At 44.4% G+C, this 25,000-nt stretch overlaps 1 protein-coding gene across 1 annotated transcript in view; it reads right to left on the bottom strand.

The window, feature by feature from the left end:
• The window catches only part of ptprub (protein tyrosine phosphatase receptor type Ub), a gene marked incomplete in the record, with an annotated part of 161,340 nt that overhangs the window by 2,388 nt on the left and 133,952 nt on the right, over window positions 1-25,000 (bottom strand). Inside the window, 8 exon segments of the mRNA XM_048260931.1 lie at window positions 2,186-2,343; window positions 4,934-5,059; window positions 8,340-8,654; window positions 11,098-11,247; window positions 14,420-14,555; window positions 14,896-15,050; window positions 18,038-18,154; window positions 19,316-19,413. Coding sequence (XP_048116888.1) covers window positions 2,186-2,343; window positions 4,934-5,059; window positions 8,340-8,654; window positions 11,098-11,247; window positions 14,420-14,555; window positions 14,896-15,050; window positions 18,038-18,154; window positions 19,316-19,413 — 1,255 coding nt within the window.

Below are 25,000 nucleotides of genomic sequence, written 5' to 3'. Positions count from 1 at the left end.
GAATCATCTACCGCAATGCAGTATGCAACCCGATACTCCCCGCCAAATTGCCACGCCATTAAGCAACCCCCTCACCGTTTTCAGGAGAGGCTTTTTCCTCGACGTTCACACATGCATCACAGGGCTTATTTACTGACTAGAATGGCTAAGTGCTTCAATTAGGTTAACCGCTCCAAAATCATACAGCTTCAGGTACGGCAGCGGTCAGCCCAAACGTGGTGAGCTCTGCCAGGCTGGGGTATCCGTGTACACGCGGAGGTCAGACTTGACTGGAGCCCTGATTGACGGCTCGTCATTTCGCCCTCTCTGGTCTCTGGGCTGGCAGAGTAGGCCTGGTGATTAGAGGTGGCGGATCGGAGAGCAGTCCTGCTTTGGTCCACTCAGATGCGGGGGCTGCTGATTGCTCCACCATGCTGCTAAAGGCGTGCTGCTTGAAGCGCACATTGGTGGTTAACAGTGTGGTTTGGGTTAGAAAGGGAAGGGTGGGTAGGTGGGGTGCTGACAGGTCTCAATCTGACCCCAGCCAAGAGCCTTCAGTGCCAAATCAAGGCAGAATTACCCCTCTTGTCAGAAATCAGGTTGATCTTCCACAACTATACACATGGTGTTTGGAAGCTTTGATCTCAGGCAGTCACAGGGTCCAAAGACACTGCGCACACACTGCCACAACTAATCACAAACAAATCACTAAATTCAGTGACAAGTCCCTGGGAACACAAGCCAGAAGGCAGATGAGTTTTGTCTTGTGATGAGAAAGTGCTGTTTTGATCAGGACCAATCAACACCTCGCCAATCAGCGGCTGGCGGTGACGGACGGCAGATCAAATTCGTCCCAACAGCAGCCATTTCTCTTACCCCCCTCTGGAACGTGTAAGGAGGCGGTACTGACAACCATCAGTGTCAATCAATGTCCATTTCCCGACAGCGACATCAAGCATGTAGGTGCGGTGTGTTCTGCGAATGAAAGCTGCCAAGGAGGATGAAGTGCTTAGCCACTTTCTGGCAGTTTGTCTCTGATTAGCTGTCTATGTGTGTGTGTGTATGTACAGTGTGTGTGTGTGTGTGTGTGTGTGTGTGTGTGTGTCGGAAGGGTGTGACCTTGTATGTGGTGTGTAACCTGCTGATACTTTATTGATCAGAAACTGCCCTCTGACTACTACTTTCAATTACAGGTTTCTGCTGATACTGCAAGCTCCATACTTTTGCTGTGATAGTTGCCGTTGCCATGACAACACGCTACATCCCATCTGTCTCTGATTGGTCGACCTGCACTGAAAGCATCTTAATGCGGTGTGCCTCCATCCCCATATATCTATACACCAATCCGCCGCGAACTTTATGGGCGCTGCCATCTTGCCTGCTGCCATTACTGCGTGCTTGCGGAGTGTGACGGTGTGACACTTGCCGGTGCCTTCTAATGGCTTTTCAATGAAAGCATCCTGTCAGAGAATATCAAATAGAAGATCCTGCTCATGAAAAAATGTCAGGTGAAAGGGAACATTGGGTAGATGATGTCAGGCAGTGGCCAAAACTTACCAATGAAGGTAATTTATTGACAACATAATGTATTAAGACGTGTATTAATGAATGACAACAATAAACAGAATGCTATCATTAGTAGCTGTGTTGCTAATATGTTCACAAGCTTCAGAAGTTGCAAAAAACTATTAGCCACGACCACTTGTAGCAGTAAAATACATGTTCTTACAGGTATTCAGGATTATTTTATTAATCGTATGTATTTCATCCACTTTTAACGCACCTCTTGGTCCTCCACTCGACAAGGAACTCCGTGTAATCCGTAAGTCTGTAAACATGGGCACTTAATGTGCAACAAAGGTTTGTGAATTTCACGAACGGTTTAATTCTAGGTCTGTATATTCCTACTGTTGTTAAAACAGCCGACCACACAACACGTTTTTCCCGGCATCACTGGACAGCATACGTACTAAATAAAAATTAAGAAAAAGAAGAAGATTTCAAGATCTACAGCTAACGCCTGCTACAGCCGCCTACAGGACCAACACATTACTTCGCTACTTCCTTAGCAGCAAGGCAACGCAGTAATGCTTTACTTCCGTGTTTCGCCGGATTTGTGTATAGTGAAGCCCTAACTATTGTATTTCTCTAGTGACTGTGGCGTCTCTGAATGCGTTTATTGTGTGCAGATGCTCTGGTCACTCACAGGCAGTGGACGACGGTGCGCCCATCCCCACACTCCCTCTGCCACTTGTGCACGTGGGCCAGCAGGTTAAGGAAGGACTTCTTGGAGTCGGGCACGTCTCGGTACGCAGACCAGCGCAGGAACTGGAACTGGCACACCACCAGCTGGCCCTCCTGCAGCTGCAGACAGGAGAGGAGGAAGAGGAAGATAAGGAGGAGGAGGAGGAGGGGAGGGGAGGTGAGGTGAGGGAAGGAACATAGAGACAGGAAAGGTCACCACTGAGTAATGCACTTGTCAACATTTGCATTAAATTATGTGAGGTGGGATTTCAGTGTGTTTGTATGGGTATGTTAAGGGTGTGTGCGTGTGTGTGTGTGTATGTGTGTGTGTGTGTGTGTGTGTGTGTGTGTGTGTGTGTGTGTGCGTGCACAGATGTCTTAGATTGTATGTGTCTGTAAGTGTCACTATATGTACTCATGTGCATACAGTGCTTATACACATATTTCCCAACACATCCATCTGTTTGCATACATGTCTGTTCTGTGTACAGTAGAGTATGGTGTGTGTGTGTGTGTGTGTGTTTATGTGTGCGTGTGTGTGCGCTCTCATGCTCTCATGCTCTCATGCGCGCTCTCGTGGCACTCTGACTGTCCAGGCGTACTCCCTAACCCTGCACACAGTCCTTCGCAGCTGCCACTACCGCTGCTGCTGCTGCGGATGTCGCCCAGGCCCCAGCTGGCCTCCAGTGTGGTCAGCAGTTTTTCGCCGGAGATGAATGGCTGAGCTGGGCCGAGTGGGACCGGCAGCAACCAGCCTGCTCACCCTGGAGGCCTGCAGCTCCGCCATCGCCACGCCAGCGCTGCCGGCCCCATTAATTTCACTCTAAGCCAGCTGTCCAGGGGCCGGACCCCGGGGCCAGGACAGCCACACACACTCGGGCCCACTCCGATCAGATCACCGGGGGCCTTGGATATGCAGTGATTAGTGGAACGGATGGCAGCGGTTTGCATGTGTGAGGCTGGGGAAATGCCTGCGGCTCCACACACAGAAGGACAGGTCACTTCTATAGTCGATGATAGATGGATGCAATTACATTAACTGTATGTGTTTTTATGTGGATTTATACTGACAGGTTTATAAAGCAGAATTTGATACCACACATGCGTTAGTATAGACATTTAGTAGATAGTCCTATGCTTGCAAATGCACACACACACACACACACACACACACACACACACACACACACACACACACACAAACACACACAGTCTAAGCTGCACAGTGTCTCTGCTGGCAGTCAGGAGGTAGAGGACACACAAGGTCAAAGAGAACTGACAGCAAGGGGGATAGAGACAGAAAACACGGAGGAGAAAAAGAGAGTGACCAATAATACACACCCACACACACACACAAACACACACACACACACACACACACACACACACACACACACACACACACACACAAACACATTCCATCCCCACACACACATCCTCCATATGCACGCACACATAGAGACACACAAACATATAAACACATTCTCCACACACACACCCTCCAGAAATGCATACACACACACATAAGTGCATGCACACACATAGTATACGTGCGCAGGCACCCTGTCATGAAGTGGGGAGTAGAAGGGAGGAGAGGGGAGGGGGAGGAGGGCCGAGGAGCGAGTGAAGCTCAGTTCTGCATGAGCGAGGAGGAGACAGGCCAAAAGTGACAGTGCTGCTACCCTCTGACAGTCACGTCACATCTACCCCCCCCACACACACACACACACTCTCTCTCTCTCTCACACACACACACACACACACACACTCTCTCTCTCTCTCTCTCACACACATACATACACACACACACAGACACACGCACACAGCACACAGACACACACACACACACACACAAACACACACACACACACACACACACACACACACACACACACACACACACACACACACACACACACACACTGCTGCCCGGCCCACATCCACTCTAGCCCAGCAGTTCCAGAAGATTCTAACCCAGCGTCATCCACTTTTTTTTTGGCACTGTGGCACGCTTCATGAACAATTCTCGCTAAAAAAGCAGCGTGCCAGAAAGTACGCTAGCGGCATCCTCCTCCACCATCAAAACTTCTCCTCCCCTTCTCTCCTCTCTCACTCCATCCTTCCCTCCCTCCCTCCCTCGCTCTCTCTCTCTCTCTCTCCCTCCCATGCATGAGGAGTGTGCACATCAAATTAATGTCAGTTAGCAGTTAAAGTTCCGCCTGCGTGTGTGTGAATTGAATTTGGTCATCTGCGCTGCGCTGCACTGCACTGCACTGCGCTGCGGACTCCTGCTCCCATGTGCTCTCGGCGTGATGAGAAAAGCATCATGCCTCGCGTGTGAGTGCCGCTCTATAGGGCCCGTCCAGCAATGATTAATGTGGAGAGCAAACAGCATGAAAAGAGCCGGATTAAAATGAGATGCTGAGCCATGGCGCAGCTTCACACAGCTCCAGCGGTGTTGACCGATGATTTCAATCTTTAATTGAGTTTGTTTGTCTGTGTTTGTGTGTGTGTCTGTGTGTGTGTGTCTGTGTATGTGTGTGTGTGTGTTTGTGTGTGTGTTTGCCTGTGGTATTGGGAGAAAGTGTTTATATATTTTTAATTGAATTTGTGTGTGTGTGTGTGTGTGTGTGTGTGTGTGTGTGTGTGTAAAGAGTATGTCTGTGTCTGTATGTATTATGTGTATATGTGTGTGCATGTATACACTCACCCTTGTAACGTTCTTCACACGGAAGATGCGTGTGATTACGTCATCGTCTGCGGACACGGAGAGGAACTCCACTTGCATGGGACCGTACTGCTGCATACCCGGCTCAGGCCAATACTGCACACATGGCTAGAGAGGAAGCGAGAGAGAGAGGAGGGGAGAGGAAGAGAGAGAAAGAGAGACAGAGGAGGGGAGAGGAAGAGGAAGGGAGAGGAAGAGAGGGATAGAGAGAGTGAGAGCGAGACAGGGAGAAAGAAAAAAAAGGGAGGTAGAGATACCATATGAAACATTAGAGAGATAGAGAGAATGTAATAGAGATGTGGAGCGACAGATAGAGAGATAGCAGAGATAGATAATAATACAAAGCAATTGAGAGAAAGAGAGTGGGGAGAAGGATGGTTAGATTTCACACTATAAAACAAACTCAGGTCAAGGGCCGGGGTGGCAGTGACAGTGAAACTACTGAAGCGTCATTGCATAACCACAACAAATCAATTCATTTCTCATCACTGGCCAGCTGCACAGAGTGTTTGTTGACCGCCTCTCCAGGGCGAGAAAAGCAACGGGGAAACGCAAACAGAGCTCGAGGAGAGAGGATCGAGGAGAGAGGATCGAGGGCCTTTTGTAGGTCACACAGGTATCAGGGGAACCATCTGGTGTGTGTCTTGCATGTGTGTGTTTCGCCCGTGTGGGGAGAGTGTGCTTGCCTGAAGGTCAAACCCTGAAAAGGGACACGTGTGTACGTGTGTGTGTGTGTGTTTGGCTGCCAACTTAAGCAAATGGGGCAAGAGGAAAAAAAACACAAAGCTGGAGAAGGATGAGCCACCCATGAGTGCTTAGTCTGCGCCAATCCAACTGTACCGGAGCAAAGGCAGGAAGCAGGCCAAAACCACGGGGAGAGTGTGACAGAGGAACAAGCAGCTAGAACACCACTACAGTGGAACAGGTGATGAGAGAGGGAGCAGAAGAGAGGAGAAAACAAAAGAGACGGTGGCAGCTTACAGAGAGAGAGAGAGACGGCACAGAGAACAAAGAGAGAGAGATAGACGGAAGAGGGGATTAAAGATGGGAGTCTGCTAATTTAGTTTACATTTACAAGTTTAGCATCCAAGTTTATCATACATGATAATAAGATGTCAACAAGCAGCGACATACAGAGTTGTAGTTCTACTCCATCTAAAAAAAATAGCCTACTCAAACTATTTACTGCATGTAGACTATGACAGACTTAATAGCCTACAGTCTAGCAGATTGGGAAGTTAATGATGTAAAAGTGAAAGTAGGACATTAGAAAGACAAACAAAAGTTAAGATTGCTTTTGACATATCGCACAATGAAAAAAAAAAAATGATGCTCTGAATACTGATTCCGTTGTCTCTGAAAGTTTCTCTAGTTGACACGTTTAACCGCAGCTTGGATTACACCTGCTTTTTAAAAGGTGGGTGTTTTTCACCACAAAACAGACGTGGGCTTTTTCATTCCTATGGCGCAATACCTAATCAATTGCTATTAACACTTCTCCTCCCCTGTGTTTGCAAGATACTCCCACTCTTCCCTCGCCCTCTCATAAATGCATATACATCAGTAAGAATTCTGCGCTCCAGTGGCAGGCAAAATGCACTCTCATCCACGTGCGATCAGTTTTGTACATAAGATGCCATGTTTTAAGGTGCAAATAGCATCAGAAATAGGTGGTAATTTGCCGTTAATTCTCATCAGGCCCTGAGCCACTACGTTTTTTTTATTTTTTTTTTATCATACACTGTTTTTTTAACTGGGGAACACAAACACTGAACGGACAAATATTTGACCTTGACAATAAAAGTATGAGACTGGACTCGACGAGTGCACTTTTTAGATGAAGCTGCAGCAGAATGAGGAGAGAGGAGAGAGACAGAGAGAGTAAGAAAGAGAGAGGGGAAGAAAGAGACAGAGAGAGAGAGAGAGAGAGAGAGAGAGAGAGAGAGAGAGAGAGAGAGAGAGAGAGATGATCAAAGAGGCAAGAACAAACACAGACAATAAAACAGCAGCGGATACAGAAAGAGGAACATCACAAAAAGACAAAACAAAACCAACAGACCAAGAGAAATTAAATATTAGGGAAAAGACGAGAGGAGTAGGAGACGACAGCGGCCACCAACCGAGAGCTTCATCTGAGAGAAGCCAGTGATCTACAACCTGTCGTAACCCCTAATCACCGGGTAGATGGGACCTCACATAGCTTTCAATTACCTCTAGGCGTGCTGATGGGTTTGTCTGCCTAATAGCTAGTCAGCAGATCAGCATTTTCCAATTTAGGAAGCGTGTGTATGGGCCGCGCGGCAGATGGCTACAGTAATTTCAGAATGACTGATCAAGAGCATCCATCATGAAGATGGGCGAGACAGCCGTGATTCATTGTGGGAGATCAGAGAGTCGGCATTTGTCAGGTGCGGCGGCTGCTCGGAATGGAGAAAAAATGACTCGGATGTCAAAATATACTCACTGGCATGTGGCTGTGTAGGTGTAGGAATGTGTCTATGGCTGGGAAAACATGTATGCACAAACACACACATGCACACACACACACACACACACACACACACAGAGATGCATGCACATACATACACACACACACACACACTCACACACACACACACACACACACACACACACACACACACACACACACACACACACACACACACACACACACACTCACACACACACACACACACACACACACACACACACACACACACACACACACACTCTCTCTCTCTATCTCTCTCTCTCTCTTGTCTGTCTTTCTTTCTTTCTTTTTATCTGGCATATGCACAAACTTGTTCTCAGGCTCTCTCTCTCTTACACACTCACACTCACAGCATTTGACACACACCATCCCACACTGGTATTTGACAGCCAAGTGTTGTGTGTGGGTCTATGTACATGAAATAGTGTGGATGGTAGCGTGACTGTACAGTACAAACCAAAACACCGCCCCCGACACCCCCTACACAATCTCTCCCTCTCTCTCTCACACACACACACACACACACACACACACACACACACACACACACACACACACACACACAGTTCAGTGTCAGTGCTGACTGAGAAAAGATATATGCATGTACCCTTACACAAATTCAGATGTAAGCATGCATACCCACGCATACTGACACAGACAATATAAACAATACAAACAATCAAAGGCTTTGTGGTAATAATGTTTTCTTGCAGAAGCCTACATGTCTGTGTGTTTCAATTCATGTTGTGTAGGCTAGGAATAATGACAGCATAATCTACATACATTAAGCTTCATCTCACAAACACACACACACACACACACACACACACACACACACACACACACACACACACACACACACACACACACACACACACATACGTACATAACACTCACCCAAGCAGAATTGGACTGGTTGAGCTGGTTGAGCATGACCACAGAGGTGCACCCGTAGTCAAAGACCAGCCTCCAGAAGTCGGCGGTGGTGCCGGGCAGTGGGTGTGGTGTGACGATGAAAGACGCCTGTTGGTGGAAACTGTCGGCCAGCGCCGCGTTGATGTAGTTGTTGCTTTCGCCCTCGGTGGTCACCAGGAAGGCCAGGGCGCGGTCCGGCGGCAGCACGTCCATGCTGCGGTTCTTCTCCCGGTTGCGCGGCAACAGAGCGATGCTGCACTCCTCCACGTCCAGGTGTGGCGTCACGGAGTTCAGTGTCTGCAGGAAGTCATCAGATGACCCAGAGGGAGGATGAGATGGTGGCAGGAGGACAATGAAGACCATGAGAAGAGAGAGGGAGAGTGACCGTGATAGGGAGGGTTTCTACCGCACTTTTAGGAACAACTTGACCTCTAACAACACACCAGAGGCCATCAAGATTGGCCATATGAATCTGTCCACGCACTATTTATACTGTTTTCCTCGCAGATTTCTCTTTTTTATACATCCATATAGCCAATCTTAGCAAGACACCTGCTCAAGCTTGATACTGATTAAAGAAAAGAGGCAACAGGATGTGGCATGATGCACATATTATGTTGATAAAGTGTAAAACTTTTTTTTAATTTGATGAATAGGCTACACATTTTTAACACTGGACACTGGATGGAGTCCGCGGCTCTGAACATCATCTTCCTGGTCGAAGTCAGAGGAATGCTAATGTTCCTGACTGGCTAAATCAGATATGCTCAGCCAATCAAAATTGCTAGTCAGTTATGCAGAGAATAAACAGATGGAGACCATGCAAAGCGAGTGGGGGCTGGGTGTGTGTGTGTGTGTGTGTGGGGGATGCTCATGACAGAGCAATCCAATCAACTGTTTCCAAATTATAATTGCTGCACAGAGAAAATGGGGAAAATATTCACAGGTGGTGTGGAGAAAAGAAGAGGACAAATGAAAACCCAGAGAGAAGCCGCTGAATGAACAGTGTGGAGTTGTAGGGCTCAGACAAAGATGATTAAGTCCATTCCCTTGTTGGCTATTATACTGCTTTGTACTTCCACTGTGTTACGCAGCCAGACAGCAAAACAGCGCAGTTGGAGACTCCTTTGAAAGGCCTTTAAAACCACTGCCATGGAGCAAAACAGTCCACCCAGCAGAAGCCTCATCTAAGACTGTGCCATGCATAATGAATGTGTGCGTTAGGAGCTCATCAGAAACGCGGCAGCTGAAAAAACAGGAATGTGGCGCACCTATTTCCTTTGATGAGCGATGCACTGCATACCCCGACCTGCTTCTGACAATATGAAAGGAATTCTAGGAAATGCATTGCATTTCTAATACATCTGGGAAATGCTAATGTTGGCCACACAGACCTATGTTATTGTGAGGCTATGTGTATGTATGTGTGTGTGTGTGTGTGTGTGTGTGTGTGGTGTGTGCGCGCGCGTGTGTGAGCATACACATTCCAATCATCTTTGAAAAGAAGTAAGACAGAGTGAAGCTGAAAGACATGCGATTGTGTTATTAATCTATAGTACTAAGCCAACCTGTACTCTATAGTAAAAAATCTGTGTGTATGTATGCATGCGTGTGTGTATTTGTGTGTTCTGTTTGCAAGTGTGTGTTAGTGCATAGTGAGTGTTCGTACACGTGTTTACTGAGAAAAGAGAAAATTAAGGAAACTGACTGCATTTCTGTGTGTCAGTACACACGCATCAGCAGAAAAAAAAAGTTAGATGTGTTCACTTCCTGAATCAGTTACTAGCTCTTCCATGAACACCGCTCACTTCTAACAGAAAGCTGATATTTCCCATGACCCCCTTCCCCCTAAACCACACTCTAAAGGATGTCCTCTTGTTCCTACTGAGTATAAAATGATACAATACAATAGACATTCAAGTGGATTGGTGTGTGTGTGTGTGTGTGTGTGTGTGTGTGTGTGTGTGTGTGTGTGTCTGTAAGTCTGTGCCTGTGAGTGTGTGTGTGTGTGTGTGTGTGTGTGTGTGTGTGTGTGTGTGTGTGTGTCTGTCTGTGCTTGTGTGTGTGCTGGCTGGCTGTTTGGCACACAGTCATGGCCACATGCCTTTGAAATGAGAGAGCCTGAATCAATGAAGCTGCTCTTAGCAAGCGATGGCCCTAACCCTGTATGAGATAAGATGACATTAAGAAGTGTACGGATTTCAAAAGACGAGGTCAGGCCACGCCAGCCAGCAGACGGCAGCTACACACACACAATCAAAAATTTCATGAATTTTCAACAGTAGCTTTCCCACTTCAAACACAATAATCTTGAGTGTAATTCATGACTACATTGCTATACATGAGGCAGATGATTGGCAATTGTTAGCTATTGTGTGGTCATCTGCACTGATGTGACTCCCTGCAGTGGCTGGAAAAGTGGTCACTCACATCTAAGTGTGTTCGGCTCTCTTTTGTCTGTGATGTTTTTTTTTGTTATCGCGGGACAAATCTGTCCACCCGGCAGGCATCCTTATCTCGCACTGCTCCATGCATAATAAATATGAGTGCTATGAGATCAGAAAGCACAGCAGTGGGAGAAATAAAACAGGAATGCACCTATTTCCTTTGATGAGCTGCTCACTGCATATCGCGAACCGTCTCTGATAATAAGAAAAGAATGTTCGGATGGATAATGGGCTAATGTGTTGCAATGCTACTAGTTCTGGGCAGTTTGTGTGCAGAGGGGTGCAACACTGACCTGGTACTCCTCGCGGAGCTGGGACGAGTTGCTCTGGGAGTCCACCCGCAGCATCTCCTTGTAGGTGGGGGCAAACTCGTTCACCAGGATGGCAGTCTCTCCACACAGACAAGCCTCCAGAATGGCATCATGGATGAATATGTACTGCTCCTGACACAGGAGGAAGAGAGAAAGATAGATAGATAGATAGATAGATATAGAGAGAGAGAGAGAGAGAGAGAGAGAGAGAGTCCATTCAATGAGTCGAATAAAGAGGTTGACATGTGTAATGTCACACCAACAGATGTAATACTTCTCACAAACATAATAATAAAAAACCTGCACTTTTTAAATATAATGATTTTGCACAAATGTAATAAATATTGCCCCCTGCAAATGTAATAATTGATTACTCACAAATGTAATGTTATGTTTCTGGAAGTTATTGCATTTGTTGCATTGCATTATTCCCCCAAAGGTAATAAATCATTTTGTGAAATTCCATTTGTTTTTATCAAGTTTGTAAGAGTATATTTGTCAAAAAAGATCTAAACAAATGTCAGGACTACATCATCCCTTTCCTTAGATTATTTAATCAGGGGCCAAACGAATGATTCTGTTTCTACCTTCATTTATTATTCATCATCTTGACTATCAGGGGCCAAGCATCCAAGCTGCATATGCACCCATTGTGTTTCTTTCTTTTTATACTATTAAGCCTATATCTTCCATAATTGGAGTCTATGGCAATGGTGTATGGCAAATAGTTTTCAAATGTGACATATTTACTAGGCACAGCACCCTGATTGTTTTTGCCAAGGTGCATACGCACCCATTGTGAATTTCACCTTCTCTTATTATGGTGATGATTTCTGACAAACAACTGATAAAACTGATCTAATTTCGCTACATTTGTGGGAAGTTAAAGTAACTTTTTTCCCCACAAATGTAATAATTTTGTGATGAGTTTGTGATGAGAACTCATCACATTCAAAAAGTGCAGATTTTCATTACATTGGTGGTATATTATTTCCGCTATTACATTTTTGCGTGTTTCAGTGCACACCTGAAAGGACACACAACCCTTGTCAGTACAACTTTGGGAAGGTTAAATGATTAATCTGAGAATGTGTTTCTTTTTTACTAGGCTTGCGGCAGCCTGCAACTAACAGGAGCAGTGAATGTAGACCACTGGGAATACAGAGTGAAAGGAAGAACAGCTTAGGGGGAGATAAACATCATGAAAGTAAATATGTTTGCAACTAGAGGAGAGACTTTTATATCCCGCAATGATCTAAATTAAACAGTGCTGCTTTTTCCACAGCTTACGTTGAGGAAGACACACACACAGGCCCACGCAAATGAATAAACAACTTCTAGCGAACAAACATTTGTGGTATGGAATTAATTAAAGCTCCCAGTAAATAAATACAAATGTAGTAAACACCTAAATGAGTGTGGTATTTGCATAATATAGTTTGGATATGCAAATATGAGGACATCTAACAGAGTCAGGGAGAGAGCAAGAGAGACAATAAAGACTTTACTGAGTATGCAGAGCATCACATAGTGCATCCAGTGCAAGCAAATACACAAAACCAGCTAGAAAAACAGACACACACACACACACACACACACACACGCACACGCATACGCAAACACACACACACACACACACACACGTACGCATGCACGCACGCACGCACGTACACACGCACGTTTGTGGTGATCATGCCCAATCATGGCTACCTGCTCCTGGATTTCTCCTCACTGTTTTCATTGTGAAACTAAGATCAAATGCCAAACAATGATTTCATATACCTCGTTTCATTCATCTTTACCAGGGTTGCCTACTGTATAAATGTGAAGGATGTTGTAGACAGATTAACCAAGACTCTTCAGTGTCCATTTCAGCTTTCAACCTAGTTGATTGTTGTTGTTGACTGCTGTTGTTGTTGTTGTTGTTTTACTCATCACAAATGAGTAAATGCACAAAAGTATGATGTATGCCACAGCTAATGCAACAAATGTGACTGCACTAATTAACTATACTATAAGCTACTAAATAACTATAAGCTATAGACAGCTATAGACAGTACAGGCAGTGCAACTGCACTGGAACCCATGTGAGGGGGTTGGTTCCCCATTCAACACACTGAGGACCAGATGTACTAATGCTTTTGCGCTCACTTCAGGCGTATTTGTTTCGGGTGAATGCGTGTAAAATCATTGCGAGGGTATGTACAAACAGGCCGCAATGATGTAAAGCGCAAACCGCCTGTCGCGGAGCTGAAAGTGGCAGGATTGTGTTTGTCGCGTCAAGCATATGCATTCATGGAGGATCCAAAGTGGGAGTTTACGAAAAAGATGGGAGGGGAAGAGTAAAGAGCCGCCTAATTATTTATCCGTAGGTATGTACAAAAGACTGCTCCTGAAAGCCGCCGCCTATTCTGCCTAAATACTTCCTTTGTAAAGCAGGTGTTAATCGAAATTGCAGTTCAATGCGCAATAAGAGAACCTTTCAAAGACAACAGAATTGCTATTTAGAGCACCAGTTTTTGTGGTGAAAGTATTTGTAGCCTACTACCAAAAGCAACCTCAACTGCTGGTCCTTTCAAATGTCTTACTTTCACATCATTCAATTTAAACTTTCCTACTTGCTAGATTTGACCAATCTTCCATAGCCTACGGCACAAAGTAGTTTGAGTAGAACTACTGATCTTCATTATCTCCCCTGCTTGTTTACATCTTATCACATGTATGGTATTATTTCATGATTGCTAAACGCTTGATTCTTTTATTGGTGTCAGCAGTTAACTTCATTCAACTGCATTTGTATGTAGGCTGCCATTCAGTTGTGGACGCCCGAAATTAAGCGCTTATGGGCTGAGAAAGGCAGAGAAAGGCGCAGTTTACACTAAGGATTGAACAATTGATAAATACGACGGAAACTTCGGTCTGACAGTGTTCGCAATCTGCGGTGTGTCCATGACGCTGATAACGCTACGTTTGCAAATGTACGTATATCTGGCCCTGAGTGAGGAATGGGCCCTTAAGCTTGGTACAGATAGCTAGCTATTAACCAGTTTGAAATTGTGGTAGTGAATTGAAGAGGTGTCAACACAGAACAGCTTCATGGTTTTGCTATAGGTGCATTTGTGTATGATTGATGATCACTTGTCTAAAATTGTCAATGTGTATTAACTGTGCGTGCTTTATAATGGCTACCTCTGCTTTTAAAAGTACTTTCAAGTAAGCTTTATTTCTGTACAGCCAGTCTCAGTCTCAATGCTACAAAAAGGTAGCCCCTCCCACACAATAGACACCATGTATGTCTTCTTACCTCTGTCTGTATCATATTGATGCGCCGTGAGCAGAGTGTTTTGACACAGTTATAAATGTCCACAACTCCTTCGCATTCTGCCATGTCCAGCATCACATCCAACACAATGTAGCAGCCAGTGCGTCCAGCACCCATACTGACCACGGGAGGGAGAGAGAGAAAGAAAGAGAGAAAGAGAGAGAGAACTGTAAATATCTGTGCTTATATAAGAGAAAACATGTCAGTGATCAAAGGAATCAAAACAAACACAAACATAAAAAAACACATCAAGAGATGACTCCCTCGCACGGCTCGATCGAAAAAACAAGGCATACTGTAGTGTACAGTTGTTCAGCTAAGTGCATCGGTGATGGGGATTACTGGTTTAAATGATCTCATTATTCAAACACACACACAAACACACACAAACACACACAGTGGTCAGGACAATTAAGGGACATAGTTTTTCACAATGGATGTCTAACAGAGCTCTGTACCTGCAGTGCACCACTACTGGCCCGGCGTCAGGTGGGGTGGAGGCTTTGACTCTCCTGATGAAGGCTAGTAGGCCGGTGGCGTGGTAAGGAACGCCATGCTCTGGCCAGGAAGTGAAGTGGAACTGTCGCACCTCGTGTTTGGCTGAGTAGCCTCTCTGTGGGCACAACGGATTACAAACACGTCTGAGATGGGAGACGTGATCACTGAAAATGACCGATGCAGGACACAAGAACAGTGAAAACCAAAATCAGTATAACCACAAGTACAAAGTATCATTTGCAGCACATTAAGTACAACTGACACAGTGAGTTTGCTTTTGGTAGAGGAGAAATTAGGCCTACACTCTTGTTGATGGGAATCGTGATGCATCAATTACACATCTTATACAACATAGCATCACAACATCTGTGTCCAGTTTTGGCTGGGTAGCCACTCTTTACGGACCTCTGCTGCACGTACAGTATATCACCTTGGCTAAAAAACTCCACTTCCTAAGTGTTCTTTTCTACTTTTCCCTTTTTTGTTTGTGGGGCTTTTCTGTGGTAATCTGCAGTGGAAGTGAGAGAGTCTGCCGGCTCTCGCCCGTCTGTTGGGGAAGCTGATGCCGGGGCTGTGGCTCAGGTGTGGACTGAAGGCTCCCCCACCAAGGGAGAGCGGCTATCCATCTCTTCCTTTAACTTCCTGCCACACACACTCAGAGTGATGCATTAGAGGAAACAGCCAGGATTTACTGTGCTTTTTTGTGTGTTTGTGTGTGTTAGTGTGTGTGTGTGTGTGTGTGTCTTAATATAAAAAAAAAACAACTGACAACATGACAGCTGATTGAATATCCAGTCTACACTATGGCTTATTTGTGTTTATTATACGGCTCTTCACAATGCTAGTAGAACGCTCCATTGACTTGAATGGGATTTCCCAACATTCTACGGTAAAATAAATTCATGTAATTACTGCTGCAAACATATAATTACTGCTGTCAATGGCAACGGGTTTTGTGCTTTGATACGTGCTTTCATATCACTCGTTAAGGACTGGAACTTCATTCAAACGCGAAAGCAGACGGTTGATCAGCTGTGTTCTAAAGTATGTTTGATTCAAGTTCAGCAGCGTGTGTTGTTGCAAACTATTTGTTTCTCAGCAAATGCCACGATGAACGTTAACAGGCTAGGCTATGTAGGCTAAAGTCACATCGTGGGGAGTTTATTATTTTGTTTTTAGTAGTCAGAGATAGCGGGATATGTATAACGCCAGGTCATTATGGGAAAATAAGTCCCTTCAGGGGGCGAATAAGACCCCTCCGCGGTCCGGTTCGGTTAATCGTCGGACCTATTTTCCCAATAATGACCAGCGTTCCATACATTATCCCTTACTTATTACACGGCTCTTCAGAATGCTGCAGAAAGTTCCATTCACATGAATGGGCCTTACCAGCATTCGGTGGTCTCTTAAATCTATATAATCACCGGCAAAGTATATAATCACCGCTGTCAATGGCAACGGGTTGATTAACGTCTTTCATATCCCTCTGCAAGACATCCGTTCTTGCAATGGAATTTCATTGAAAGGGAAAGTAAGCTTGTAAGACGTTGCCACGCAACACCTGAAACTGTCAAGTTCTATCTGTGTGGCGAACTATTTATTTTGTCAGCGAAAGACATTGTGTTAGGTTTCTTTTCTCGTTTTGGCAAGTAGCCCTGTAATAAGAGGGATAATGTATTATCCGCCGGTAATTATCAGAAAATAAGTCCCTTCAGTATAAGTATATAGTATATATACTGTTTTGATCCCGTGAAGGAAATTTGGTCTCTGCATTTAACCCAATTCGTGAATTAGTGAAACACACTCAGCACACAGTCCACACACAGTGAGGTGAAGCACACACCAATCCCGGCGCAGTGAGCTGCCTGCAACAACAGCGGCGCTCGGGGAGCAGTGAGGGGTTAGGTGCCTTGCTCAAGGGCACTTCAGCCGTGCCAACTGGTCGGGGTTAGAACCGGCAACCCTCCGGTTACAAGTCCGAAGCGCTAACCAGCGCTAACCAGTAGGCCACGGCTGCCCCTCTGCTGTGCAACGGGCTTCTGTTCTCCCTGTCAGGACTTATTTTCTGATAATTACCGGCGGACAATACATTATCCCTTACTTATGGGTCATTCTACAAAAACATAAGTTCTTTCTGTCCCTACACTTTACAGAACTGTTACACTTTTTTGTTACACATTTTATTGCTGCAATTTATTCATTTATTTGAGCAATTACATGTCCTTGAGCCATCAATGTGGCAGAACTGTGTGTGTGTGTGAGTGTGTGTGTGTGTGTGTGTGTGTGTGTGTGTGTGTGTGTGTGTGTGTGTGTGTGTGTGTGAGCCTCTGCATGGAGGCTGTTAGCTAAATGGGAAAGGGAGAGTCACTGGTAAAGTTCCTCACAGCTACAGAGAATCCCACAGAATTTAAATCAGCATCCTGGAACAAACAAACCAAAAAAAGTAAAAACCAAACGTAAAAAAACATATCCTTGTAAAAAAAAAAAAACCTGTCAGCATGGCTGTGTTCTTCTGCCTCTCCTCTAAATGAGTGTGGCGGCAGCCGGGGCCGTGACAGTGATGTGATAATGCCTTGCTTGTCCCTCTGTCACATGGCATCTAAGCAGCAGAGAGCTGTCTGTCTTTGATTGACACTGCCAGGCCCACTGAGGGAGGACGGAGACGACTGAGAAGGGCCTCACCGAGGAGGCAAATAAGAAAGGGCCTCATCTAGGAGGTAAATACGGAAGGGCCTCACCAAGGAGGCAAATAAGGAAGGGCCTCACCGAGGAGGCAAATAAGAAAGGGCCTCATCTAGGAGGTAAATAAGGAAGGGCCTCACCAACGAGGCAAATAAGGGCGAATAGACATAATGAGGAATGGAAGAAGAATGAGACTGAGAAACAGATAGATAGATAGATAGATAGATAGATAGATAGATAGATAGATAGATAGATACTAGGTCATGCTCATCAAGACAATGTGTTAGTGTGTGTACTGTATGTATGTGTGTGTGTGTGTGTGTGTGGGGGGGGACGGTTAAGAAAACCAGACAATGGATATACTGGATATACTCTGTGTGTGTGCATGCATGTGTGCGGGCGTGTACTGTATGCTCGTACCCTCTCCAGACTGAAGGTGCGCACAGTGTATTCGGCCAGGGTCTCAGTCTTCAGCAGTGTGATCTTAATGTCACCGTACAGCTCACTGTCATCGGGCCAGTACTTACAGCACTTCACCTGGGATATCACACAAACACACACACACACACACACACACACACCAGATTGCACAAAAGTGCACAACAAACACACAGACACACACACATAAACACACAGATCATTAACATTACACACACAATTACCTATTTCCAATCCTTTCCTTTTGAGCATGAACACACACACACACACACGCACACACACACACACACACACACACACACACACACACACACACACACACACACACACACACACAATTATTGACACTGCAAAATACTGTAAATTCCACTCAAATAAGCTTTCAGTAATTTGTTATTAATAGCTGAATGCTGAGGGCTTCGGCTTTCTTTCCAGGAATCAGGCCTGTGTGAATACGAGAAGAGCAGCACCCCCACGCACAGACGTAGCTGTTGGCTGTTGTGGTGTCAGCGCCGGCTCTGGCTTGTGTAGTTGCTTGCACCCTCTGTGCACTGTAAATACTGCAACTGAGAACGTATCCCAGCCACAACAGACCTCCTGCCCAAACTCAATAATAATAGCCACACAACTGCTCTCAAATGAGCTCAGAGTGGATGCAAATGTCACAGTGCAGCAGCTGCCTTTAATATAGAAAATATAGAAAATGTCCATAAATTGAATACAGAGAATAGTTTTTTTATATAGTGTTATTTTGTGTGCACCAAATAACACAATGCATCTTTTAGTGTCTTTCCATCTCACAGGCCTCGGGTAATAGACATAATGGTGGTGTGGATGGCATTTGGCAATCATGTTTTTCCTCAAGCCTCGCAGTATAGCTTTTACCAGGCAGAGGCATTATTAGGTGTAATAAGAACACAAGCTTGGGAGGAAGATGTCACATACTGTATAGTGATTGTGGAGGTCTAAAACAGCAATAGGAGACAGATGCTAAGTGCTAAGTGCTGTTGGGCTCAAACAAGAGGAAATGGTACATCATTATATAATCATTCTTCATCATTCTGGAAATACTGTACTTTTCTGTGTTTGGATTTGTGTGTGTGTGTATGTGAGTGGGCACTGCTTGTGTGTGTGTTTGCGTGTGTGTTTGTGTGTGTGTCTCTGAGTGGGTTTGTGAGCATGTGTGTGTGTGGTGTGTGTGTGTGTGTCTGTCTGTGTGTGTGTGTGTGTGTGTGTGTGTGTAAAACACATAGCACATACCCGGCCCACCTCCACCAGCTTGGTGATCATGACGATGCTGAAACAGTTCTCTTGCCACACCATCCTCCAGAAGTCATACACTGTCTCCTGCTTTGGTCCTGGACAGAGGAGCATCACAGGCCATTTTATTCTCTCTCTCTCCCTCATCAATCTTAAAAGTTGTCTATCAATACACAACACACACACACACACACACACACACACACACACACACACACACACACACACACACACACACACACTCTGTACAGATGACAAGGAAATAAAATAACACATTGAAACTGTTAGGCGCTGTGATACATGTCCCCGATGCTATTAACTTCGAGCATAATAACAAGCGCTTATGTTAGTAATGTATTAGGTGTAGTGGGTTCATTTGGAGTGCTGCTGAACTTTCTTTACTTTGCATTCAGCTGAAGGTGCCATGAGCAGCACTTCTGAAAACACTAGCCCCAGAGCCCCAGCTGCGGATGTGAGGCCCTGCTGCTGCTTTAGTGACATTAAGCATTGTGGAGAGGCCATGCAGAGATGCCACCGCCTGTCCACGGAGAGCAATCCAATACCGGGGCCTTTCTGCTGACGCCACTGCTTTAGAGAGCCCACTGCGAATAGATAGTACTCCGCCAGCAAGCCAGGACAAATACCACTGAATTCAGGAAAACAACTGGAAATCCAATTGGGGGGTCATCAGACACATACACATGACCTTGAGTTTGAGAAAGGCGCTATAAATATAACTTTATTATTATTGGTATATTATTATTATTATTATTATTATTATTATTATTGGGTCAAATGTACTGCATTTTAGAAGCAGGTGTAGTAATCCAGATTGTGATTAAATGCATAAATAGAAGAGACTTTCAGAATCAACAGGATACCAATTCTGGCAAGTATGTACCATGTCAGCAATCTTTTGCTTGTTCACATCAACCACTTCCTTATGGCTGCTAGTCTATGAATCTGACATCGTCTAGCTGCAAATATAAGAGGAATACAACCCCATTTTCCCCAAAAATGGGATGCTGTGTAATGTAAAATAGAACAGAGAACATGCCAAATGTTGGAAGTGAGACATTTTACTATTTTATGAAAAAGATTAGCTCATTTTGAATTGATACCAGCAACACATCTCAAAAGAGTTTTTGCTTAAGACTATCATTATTCTGTTCTCTTGCTTAAGAGGATTGCTGTTTTGGGAGGTGTTATGTGTGGGTGCTTACTTTCTGCTGTAACTCAGGAAATGACTTAAACACGTGTCAACGTTTGGACATTGACAACTGTACATGGGTATCTAGCAGTGCTGTGGCTAAGCTAAGGTACCTTCAGTATTGCTGTAAGACTGGAGCACTGGTTATTGAGAGTATCATAATAAATACAATTTGATAATTTGAGTTGCTAACAGATCTACAGTCATGGCATTGAACACACACACACACACACACACACACACACACACACACACACACACACACACACACACACAGTCTGTGGACATGCCGAGATACTCACCCTGAGTGGCGATGAAGTGGTTGGATCGATGGTAGCCCTGGAAGAGAGAAAGAGGGGGGAGAGAAGGAACACACTGAGTAAGCCATCTGTGTGTCAGCCACTGAGAGAGGAGGTCTTTATCTGTCTGGCCTTGGCCATCTCTCTTTCTCTCTCTCTCTCTCTCTCTCTCTCTCTGTGTCCATCTGTCTGTCATTCCTTCCCTCTCTGTCTCCTACTCTTTTCTTATTTATTGTATCTCCAGAGTGGATCAATGAACGTTTGTGTTCTATGGAAATTAAGGTTTGACTTCATTTGAGAACAGGATACATCTAAATCAGATAATGAATAAAAGGAATGTAATCAAGAATGAAAGCAGTGGAGTGAAACCAGCACACATTTGAGGATTGCATTGGCATAAGTACAGTAGAATTCCCTTTAGCTAATGAGGATGGTAGAAACAGCAGCTCTCGTACTATGTAGTGTTATCTCACAGCAAACACTCTCAAGCAAATTCATACAATCTCACTTTTTGCACACAAACTCAAGCACTGCTTCCTTTTGTTTTCTTGACAGGTTTTTCTTGGACTTGCAAAAAAAATTATTTTGACTGTACATGCTCATAGCAATGCCTCTGTTTTGTTAATGTAACATCTGAACCTCTAGTACTTCTACTGGAAAATGGGCTTTATAACAATTATTTAGGTCTGGTGCTTCATAAAATAGTCTGTCGTGTAAAGCAGAATAGTGTGCCAACAAAAGCCCACACATTTATGAGAAACCTCTTGAAGAATGGTGGTAATACAAGACACAAGGTGATGGTGCTCAATAGAGAGGGGCCCGGAAGGCATCAAAAACAGAAAATAATGCTACACTCTTTAGAATATTGTTAAATGAAAATAGGGGTAATACTTTACTTGACACTGTCATGTGTCATGAACCCTAACCCTAATCTAGGTGTTGTTCTCGACAACCAACTAAACTTCTCAGATCATGTTGCCTCAGTCGCCCGGTCATGCCGTTTCACACTCTACAACATACGGAAAATCAGGACTTCCTTGACTCAAGATGCTACCCAACTTCTGGTTCAGGCAATAGTCATCTCAATGACTGACTACTGCAACGCCTCCTGACAGGACTCCCAGCCTGCGCAGTGAAACCCCTTCAGATGATCCAGAACGCGGCGGTGCGCCTGGTCTACAACCAACCCAAAAGGGCACATGTTACCCCGCTGCTCATCCAGCTTCACTGGCTACCTATGGCGGCCCAATTCAATCAAATTCAAGGCTCTAACCCTTGCCTACAAAGTAGTCTCCGGTTCTGCTCCCACCTACTTGAATGCCCTCATACAGACATACGCTACCTCCAGACCGCTGCGCTCCTCATACGAACGACGGCTAGCTCTACTACCACCGGTACGCTCAGGCCAATCCAAACTTTTCTCATCTGTTGTTGCTCGTTGGTGGAACACACTGCCAGTTCCTACAAGGGCAGGGACATCCCTCTCCATTTTTCAAAAAACTCCTGAAGACCCAGCTCTTTAGAGAACATCTCCTCTCATAGCACCACTTACAACAAGTCTTGCTGATCCTAGCACTCACCAGCCGTCTTAAACTGACACGTAACTGTTAAAAACAGCACTCACTGATGCACTTATTCTTACTGTACTCTACCGTTTTTTAAATTGTCCTAAAATTGTTGAGAATTGCTTTAAAACTTAAACTGTTTACCATGTTGTAAGTCGCTTTGGCTAAAAATGTGTCAGCCAAATGTAATGTAATGTAATGTAATGTAACCTCTAACCCTAATCCTAACTCTAACTCTAACTCTAACTCTAACCCTAATCCTAACTTGTTAACTGAATGACACTTAATGACAGAAGCATTATGTCATAAACGTTTATGACTTGTTTATGACACATTCATGACAGTGTCTTGTCACTCTTATGTCGATACTGTCAAGTAAGTGTAACCAAAATATGTTACACTTTTTGCATTTTAGCTATTGCCTTCTTCAAATCTCATACGAATTTTGACTCTTTAAATGAGTATGCCATGCAGGGAAATTAATGCCAATCTCAATTAAAAATTCTTGTGGGCATTCACCTGTTTAACTGAAACCACTACACATACGCAGCCAACATATGAAAAAAGATCCCTTTTTTCTTGATACACTCTGTCACAGGAACACAACTGGACTCACAAGGCATACATTCACAATAGCTCCACTTGCTCCATCACAAACAGGTCTCTTCAAAACACATAGACACAGACTGGATGTGTTTGCAGAAGTAGTTCAACAGTAGACATTCCTCTTGCTGTGGAGAATGCATGCACTGTGCACTGTGCAAAGGGCCTCAGCAGATGTTTTTTTATATATACTGTAAAAGACCACTCTAGATTCTGAGATCATGTTTGTATCATCACCACACTTGCACACTTGTGCACACACACACACACACACACACACAGAGTCCCCTCACATCCTGGTCACAAACTGTTCAACCTCCTTCCCCAGTAGGCGATACAGGGCACTGTTTGCCAAAACCAGCTGATACAAAGACAGCTTCTTCCCCTAAGCAATCACCTTGTTGAACACTCAGAAATAGCCCCTACCCTTACACTGAACAAAATCAATCAACACCGTTCTGCTCATCTACCTCATGTTTACTTCAATCTTATGACTACAATATTGTTATTAATACATTATCATTGCACTGAACTGCCTTGCACTATTTTATATTTTAATCTTAAACCTCAGACTATACTGATATTGCACTATTCCTTCCCTCTCTTCATTGTATATTGTACCTCGCCTCTGTGCCTGTTGAGGTGTCCATGACCATGGCAACCTTGACAGGGACAACAACAGGCGCACAACGGACATTTGCACTACCCTACAGCACAACGGACAATTGCACTACTCTATCGCACCCATAGTGTTCTATTTATTTATTTATTTATTCACAAATGTACATAGTGGAAAGTACTTACACATGGCTATATCCTACTGCTCTTCATACTATTCTTACTGCTCTGTTTTTATTCTTTATATGATAAGTGAGTGTTGCACAGTGTGAGCAAAGATTAACCGGAGTCAAATTCCTTGTTAGTTTACGCAAACCTGGCCAATAAAGCTAAATTCGGATTCTGATGTGTGAAATCCGAATGTAGACACTGCATACTGTTTGTGTGAGAAAGGTGTGTGATCACTCTGATTATGAAGACATACTTGTGCTTTCAGGATGAACGAATATGTGCTAGAGCCTAGAGGGCTTCTGTAGTGCTTCTCACTTAGAAACCTACATTACATTTGTTCATCTAACATATATTTGGGTAAAAAGGTTTATTTGAGAATGTTCCTGCAGAGTAGCATATCAGCATGGCATAGGATGTATAACTATATCACATAGAATGCACACTATTTATTGACATATTTATGCCATGTTGTGAATGTGTTTTTACAATTTTTAATGACTTAGACTTCATTCCATTTCTGCACCTGGGCATCGAACCCATGATCTTGGCATTGCTAGCACCTTGCCCTAACAGCTGTACTACAGAGTTTAAGAAACTCTGCAAAATTGCTCAACACAAGGGAGGAAAAATGCATAACATACCACACGCATGGACACACACACATGCACAGACCACACAGAAATACGCAGGAGTGGCCTTGACATTAATATACGTGTCACCTCAGGAATCTTGTGTTGCATTAGCATTGCAAAGCTAAGACTACACGCAGGGAGTAAAATGGAGGTCCGAGGTGCTCATGGCCACTAAGTGGAGTGGAATAAGCATGGCTGATATCTAAGCGGTGCCTCTATAAACATGAGCGCTGTCATTCGAATGGCTGTCTCATTACATTTTACAGCCTTGTATAATAGATTAATCCTTTGCTCTGTCTCTGCCTCGTAACATAAAAGTTATGTTCAGCTGTGCTTTTGGCTCTGTTTATGGTTACCGCCACTGAAAGGTTGTCGCCTCAAGCAAACGGCTATAACATTTGCTCTTGTAAAGACTGATGGAAGTCAGATATAAGTTAGCGAGAGAAGGAGAGAGAACACAAAAAGAATTGTCGAGGGAGATGACACACTGTGCCACAGTGCACTGCGCAAGGCAGCAGAGGAACAGAGAGGACAGCCCATAGATAAGGAAACTGTGACTGACGAAGAAATCAAAAAACAACAATGTG

This window comes from Alosa alosa, chromosome 13 (assembly GCF_017589495.1).
Source record: "Alosa alosa isolate M-15738 ecotype Scorff River chromosome 13, AALO_Geno_1.1, whole genome shotgun sequence".
NCBI lineage: Eukaryota > Metazoa > Chordata > Actinopteri > Clupeiformes > Clupeidae > Alosa > Alosa alosa.
The sequence above is the reverse complement of the archived record's forward strand: the minus strand, read 5'-3'. Positions and strand labels throughout refer to the sequence as shown.